The 7,311-nt window shown below is 47.4% G+C and overlaps 1 protein-coding gene across 1 annotated transcript in view; it reads right to left on the bottom strand.

Annotated features, from left to right (window-relative positions):
- The window catches only part of ECPAS (Ecm29 proteasome adaptor and scaffold), a 75,583-nt gene extending 69,925 nt beyond the window's left edge, over window positions 1-5,658 (bottom strand). The window contains exons 1-2 of the mRNA XM_025208972.1: window positions 5,630-5,658; window positions 3,359-3,489 (exon numbers count right to left, since the gene is read on the bottom strand). Coding sequence (XP_025064757.1) covers window positions 3,359-3,489; window positions 5,630-5,645 — 147 coding nt within the window. The 5' untranslated portion in view covers window positions 5,646-5,658. The remainder of the gene's footprint in view (window positions 1-3,358; window positions 3,490-5,629) is intronic.
- Between the last annotated feature and the right edge of the window lie 1,653 nt (window positions 5,659-7,311).

A 7,311-nucleotide genomic window follows, 5' to 3' on the forward strand; every position in this document is an offset into this window, starting at 1 on the left:
GCTCCCCCTTCCCTCCTGCTGCTTGGGGTCCGGGCCTGCTCCCACCCTCCCCACAGCAGCGGTGGGGAGAAGGGCAAAGCGGGCCTGGACCTGATGTGGGGGAAGACTGGGCCCAATGGTGAGGAGAAGCCGGGGAGCTGCCGCGACTTGGGGGTGGGGGGGGTGGGGAGCAGCGGGCCCAGGCTGCCCCAGAGATGGCAGAGGGATGGGAGGAGCTGACTCGGGGACAATCTGGGGAAGCGGGGTGGGGAAGAGCGAGCCCGGGCCCAACAGGGAGGGGAGGAGGCTCGCTCCTCCCCTCCCCCAACAGCTGCTGTCTTGGGCTGGGGCCAGCCCACTCCCCTCTCCTGCCACTGCTGTGGTGGGCCGGCTTTTCCCTCATCTCAGGCTCGCTCCCCCGCCCCAACACATCAGGCCCAGGCCCAGGCCCAGGCCTCCCCTGGCCCTACCGTCATCACCGTGGCGCACCTGCTTCTCCCTGCTTCTCCCCCCACCCCACGCCAATCAGAGCACGAATAAAGTACTACAGACAAACAGACGCACAGACTTAAGCTTTTATAATACTAGAATAATACTAAGGTAAGTACTAGACACTCTAGAGATAATCTACGTTTAAGTTTTGCCAGTATGTTCATTAGAGCCATAATTTTTTGCCAACGTATTTAAGCTAGTAAAAGCCCCAGGAAAGATGTAGATCTAATGGTATAAAGTTGTCTTGTGCTGCTATCGTTTATGTAGGTTTCTGAACTAAAATGTGCTAGACCAGCAGCACTTCTTTTGTGTCACTACAACTGCATCCACACCCAGGAGTCTTGCTGGCACAGTCAGTTAATGGAGGAATGAAGGATTCAGCCCTTTTGTGATTCCTTTCATCTGCCTGATTGACTGTTGTTCTCCAAAGCCCCAAATACAGTGAGCCATCAGGCATCTATGTAAGGTTGAACTTGTGCTCAATTCCCATTGACTTGAAGGGGTTTTAAGTGCTTTCCTGAATACAGATGGACCTAAACAGAAGGGGATGATTTCTGCTGTACAAAGGCCAAGTTAGCAGTAATCTAATACAGTGGTTCTCAACCTTTTTTGTACCAGGACCCATAAATATCAGTGGCCAGTTCCAACCCAGTGTCCCTCATTTCCAACACCCTGCCCCTCCACCCACAGGCCCCAGCCCCACAGTGTGTGGACAAGGGGTGGGTATGTGGGGTATGGGGGGCCCCCCAGCAGTCCCTGGCAGGCTGGAACTCTGACAGCACACATGGAAAAAGCCACAGTTTCCCACTTTTTTCCCCTTTAAAGGAGAATCCACGTTTAAAGTCTGTTGATCCATTTTTTAAGTTTGTTCATGACCCTTTCATATATCCTTACAACCCACAGGCTGAGAAATGCTTATCTGGTGGATAATTTAGAACAATTTTCTTGCACATTTTAAGGTTATAACCTTAAATTGCTTATTCTTTTAATAGTAATAATAAAAAAAAAAAAAATCAATAAAGTGAGCTACACATTCAGATTTGAAATTATAAAAGCAAAATACTGTATTCTCCTTCATTTACTGGTCAAGAACAAAATTCAAAACAGCCAGAGCTGACCTAAAAACATCTAGAAGCAAAAGAAAGTGACCTGCTCTTGGTATTCATGGTGCCATATTGCAGGAGAGAAAAAGTATGGTGTCAATAAATCAGAAAAGGAAAAGCCGAGCATGTTCTGTTTTACAAAACATGTAACTGTTTAATGCTAGGCCTACACACACACACACACACACACACACACACACAGTTCTGAGATTCAAGGAAGTCTCCTATGAAATGTTATGCAATTCATGGAATTTTTAAAAGCTGCAAATTTTTGTCCTTTTCCTAAGTGTTGTCCAATTTCTAGGTAGGTGGGGGCCACATGCCCCCTGAGCCACACCAGTACAAGCCATAGGTTCCCTGGGATGCCAGCTATGCAGATGTCCCAACCACACATTCAGTTCCTCAGATGTAGGCTCCCATGTTGCAGTGTACCATACAGGAGCCCTGGGCCACACCATGCTATTCCATGGGGACAGAAAGTGGAAGCCAGAGGAGGAAGCGGGGGGACCTAGAGACTCTAGCTGCAGCAGCTGGAGTGACAGGAGGAAGGGGAGACCAGGTGGGAGCCCAGGGGCCTCAAATTAACTTATTATGGGCACATGAACCCCCAGGGCTGTCTGTTGGACAGTCCTGAACTAGTGTGCTCACAGCAAGTGAATGCGAGCTATGTGTATTTGACATCACACATCCTGTAGAGTCAAAAGGTGTCTCATTCACAATATTGGTAATGATATACATCTTAGCACCCACAGCTGGGACTAGATCTTGGTGCTTAGAGGACACTAGCTTATTTGAAAATATGGCTCTGAACACATGCATCTTCTGGCACTAAAGGCACAGCAGTGTCCCCATTAGCAAGATTTGTTAACCTTCCCCATTTATATGATTTTTTTTAAAACATGGAAAATCAGAGGGATTTAAAAACAAGCCTCCGAGATGGTCCAGTCATTTGGTATTCTAAAATCCAGTGCTTGCACTAGACAAGGGATCTTCTGGATCAAAAGACAAGACAGGGAAGGATTTAATAAGAGTTCATAGACTGGTACTGCTCTGTTCAGCACTGATGAAATCTCACCTGGAGTACTGTGTCCACAGTTTTGGGCCCCACACTTCAAGAAGGCTGGGGAAAGATTAGAAAAAGTCCAGGGAGAGCAAAAAGTATGATCAGAGGTCTAGGGATCGAGACTTATTTGGAAAGGCTGAAAAAAACTAGGCTTATTTACTCTACAGAAGAGAAGATGGAGGGGGGATTTGTTAACAGTCTTCAAATACCTGAAAGGTGATTACAGAGAAGATAGAGATGGGTTTTTCTCTGTGGCTGCAGGGGACAGGACTAGGAGCAATGGCCTCAAACTGGAGTAGAGGAAATGTAGGTTGTAGATGAGGAGGAACTTGCTGACTACAAGGCTGGTTAAGCATTGGAACAGGCTCCCTAGAGAAGTTGTGGAACCTCCATCCTGGGAAATTTTCAAGACAGACACTTGGCTGGGATAATTTAGTCAGGGATGATGCTGTCTTGAGCAGGGGGCTGGACTAGATGACCTCATTAAGTCCCTTCAAGTCCTACTTTCCAGTGATCCTAATATCAGTAACAACTGCAAGTCCCAATGGTTGACAGGAAATAGGAGTGAGCTCCATTCATTACCTCATACATATATCAATGTTTCATAGAAAGATGGGTTTTGCTTAAGGAAAGCATTCAGTAATAGCAAATTACTGAATAAATGTCTGCATCTCCCATGACCAAAAGAATTCATAAATCACAACAAAAACTGCCCCCTTACCTTTTTTCGCACTCCTTCCTGCGTACTGGACAGTTTGAGTAGGACGGGTGGTAGGAATTTGGATATAATATTCTGTAACTGTTCATCCGTTTCTGCATGGCCAAGCCGCAAGAACACACGCTCAAGCTGATCTGAAATTTAAAAAAAAAGTTTGAAGTCATAAATCCAAACTACGGAAAAATCTTTTCCCTGACATACCATTCTGTGTCTGTAATACAATAGCTCAGGAGTTGTCAACCAGGGGCACACATACCCCTAGAGGTACTTGCAAAGGTGATAGGGGGTACGCACGGATGGCAGGTGACGGAACAGGGCAGGGGGGCGAGGACAGCAGCACCCCTCTGCAGACGGATGTGGGGCAGGGGGCCTCGCACGCAGCAGCCACCAATGCCACCCACCACCCCACGCCGTCACCTCCCAGGGGGACCAAGGGCAGCATTACCCCCCTGCAGGCCGCACAGGCACCATGTGGCTGGCAGCTCCATGGGCTGCTGACAGGCTGCACACGATTGGCTGGGCAGAGGCCTGTCAGCAACCCTCAGAGCCACACATATGACTGGCCATGGGGAAGTGGGCTGCAGCAGTTCCCTGGGTGGACGCGGCGGGGAGGGGTGTCTCGCATGTGGTCGCCGCCACCAGAAGGGGTACACTTGTTAAAAAACATTGAAACTCCCTGCAATAACTCATTCCTTAACATGCTTTCATCTCAGCATTTTCAAAGCTCTCCTGCATTAGTAAAAGCATTGCCAGCAGATAGAGGGAGTGATTATTCCCCTCTATTCAGCACTGGTGAGGCCATATCTGGAGTACTGTGTCCAGTTTTGGGCCCCCGCTACAGAAAGGAAGTGGACAAGTTGGAGAGAGGCCAGTGGAGGGCAATGAAAATGGTTTGGGGACTTCTGAGGAGAGGCTGGGGAACTGGGCTTATTTAGTCTGTGAAAGAGAAGACTGAGGGGGGATTTGATAGCAGCCTTCAACTACCTGAAGGGGGGATCCAAAGAGGATGGAGATAGACTGTTCTCAGTAGTGGCAAATGACAGAACAAGCAGCAACTGTCTCAGGTTGCAGCAAGGTGGGATATTAAGAAAAACTCTCTCACTAGGAGGGTGGTAAAGCACTCACCCACAGAGGTGGTGGAATCTCCTATCTTGAGGGTTTTAAGGCCCAGCTCAACAAAACCCTGGCTGGAATGATTTAATTGGGGATGGTCCTGTTTGAGCAGGAGGTTAGACTAGATGATCTGCTGAGGTCCCTCCCAACTCTAATTTTCTATGATTCTATGAAATATGACCTTCTATTTTTATACTTCATGTAAACTCAGAGTTGATGATAGGTGCAAGATTTCTGGCTTACAGCACTTGAGCCCTCAGTTATCCACAGAGCAGCTCTATCATTCAGCTTCTCCACATTTCCCACCACTGTGCCTCAGCCCTACCCCAGAACACCTCTTAAGGGGAGGCAGTAGTCCATCCTCTGCATCTTAGACCTCTCTGCTCCAACTACCAACAAAGGTATCAGCTGCATCAGTAGTGATGGCTTTTAAAATGTAAACATTTGTTGGCTGGGATCTTGACTAACACAAGCCACAGGACAACTATCAACCAGAAACAATTTTGGGTCAACTACTTTTATAGATACATCTTCTAAAGTGTCCAGTCATGGACAACAATCACATTATGCTGGGCATCATACAAGGCTGTGCCTGCCCCAAACAGTTTCTAATCTAACCTGAGGTGTCCAGATCTAGTAACCTTGAAGGGAACTGCTCCATAATTCCGTTACCAAACTATCAAGTCACTTAGTCCTCCAACAAAATGTTTATGAAGCCAAACAAACTTTGTGTGTATTCACAGTTAATTATTATAGTGTTAACCAAATTTTCAATTCATCAACAGGATTACATGGAGGCTTTGAAAGACAGCAACAACATGTGATGTAATTTAGAGTTACTGCACACAAGGAAACACTGGAGCACTTACACAACCTCACTCCACTTTCAACAGCAACTGATAGCAACCTTCACTTTCACTTTCTGCCCAACCTAGGAATGTAAGTACAGCCGGTCCTCAGACTTACAACACAATTGGTTCCTGAAAACCGTGTCTTGAGTCAAAACGTTGCACCTTGAAACCGATTTTCCCATAGGAAGCAATGTTATAAATGGGGGATTGGTTCCTGAGGCCCAATACCCTATTTTCACTAAAAATAATGAAGAATTTTGTACTCAATCAATTATAGATGAGTAACATAGCTACATTAATGTATGTATACCGTAAATAGCAATCATATTGATTTGGAAGGACTTCTTTGAGGTGGCTTTGCTGGACTTTTTGAAGGGCTCTTGACAGGAGTCTTCTCAGAAGTCTTGGCTGCAGGTTTTTCTGGAGTCTTGTCTGCTTTCTTAAAGAAAGTGTCCAAGGAAGTTTGGACAGATGTTCTCCAAGGAGATGAGCAATGCAGCGAACTTGTTCACTGGCGTGGCACTGCATCAGATCAATCGTTGTAAAGTTGAAACTGACATCAGAAAGTTGAAACAGGGTGTCAATTTCTAAACATTTTAAGCCCGAAACCTTGTAACTCGAAACACTGTAAGTTGAGGACTGCCTGTAATGATTAAGTACCCATTTAAACTCCCCTAATGCTATCGGTTAAACAGTTAGCCAATAACGCACATCTACCAAGGGCCAGTCCCTACCTGTACTCACTTGTTGTCCCGGCGGCAGCAGCAGGCTGGGAAAGTTCCTTGCCTGCTGCTGCCACCCGTGGCTTTATGAGACTGTAGAAGGGCTCGCAACTGCCTGCAGCCCCAAACCCAAAGCAGTCAGACGTCAGTGGCAGCAGCAGACTGGAAAAGCTCTTCACCTGCTGCTGCCGCCAGCACAACTGCCGGGGACCAGGGCTGAAAGCAGCCATACCAGGATCTGCGGAGCCCGGGACCAGCTTGATGCAGGTAGGTGGTGCATGTGCACCTCATGGCGGATGAAGGGGGAACTGCAAGGGTCCCAATCCTTCTTGTGGCAGCACAGTCCCAGCTCTTTCCCCACTGTCTACCCCAAGGCATGTGTGTACCCACTGCTGGCAATGAGCCAGGCTGGGGCTCCGCAGAGTCCAGTTCAACGGCTTGCAGACTCCCTGCTTCCTGACATGATCAGCTCAGGCTCCATGGCAGGCAGCACAGGCCTACCTAGAGCTCGGGCTAGCTGTGGCAGGCAGCCAGGAAGCTGCAAGTGGCTGCACTGGGGTCTATGGAGCCCTGGCCCAGCTCACTGCCGGTGGCAGGTACAAATGCACCTTGGATAAGATGTTAAGGGGCTGGGGCTGTACTGCCACAAAAAGAATCAGGCTCCTCGTGGCTCCCTCCTTCCTGCCTAAGTAACAGTCCTCCCTCCCTCCTGCCTGCCCTGCAGTCTTCAGGGGCATCAGGCTGCTTCCCTTCCCTGCTGGACTGCTTCCCCCACCCCCCTGCTAATAATAATCAGAAAGGTATTACCACTTATCAGTATGTGAAAGGTTAAACAATTAAATGTTTAACGGTTGACATCCTTAGCCTAACCCAGGCAAGCATATAACCTAATAGCATGAAAATCATTTTTTTTTAAAAAGAGAGTTGCAAAAAGATATAAAAATCAGAAGAGAAAGGGGTAAAAATGCAGGAAACATCTGTTCTCATTACAAACTAGCAAAGGATCTTTTCAGGAACACAGACAGGACCAAACCTTCTGTCATACATTTGAGCATTTGGATTGAAGACCACCTGTCTTTATGCTAAGAAAGGGGAGAGTCACTATTTTAAGCACTAGACTGTAGTTACCCTGACAGCTAAGCTAAGAGAAAAGCAAACAGCTACATGGCCAGCAGAAAACCTCAGCACCATTCCCAATGCTCCAGATGGTTCTCAGAGATAGGGGCAGTTCTTCTTTTCCTCCTCGTGTCCTGTCATCAAGTTCAAATTT

This window comes from Alligator sinensis, unplaced genomic scaffold (assembly GCF_000455745.1).
Source record: "Alligator sinensis unplaced genomic scaffold, ASM45574v1 scaffold371_1, whole genome shotgun sequence".
Taxonomy (NCBI): Eukaryota; Metazoa; Chordata; order Crocodylia; family Alligatoridae; genus Alligator; species Alligator sinensis.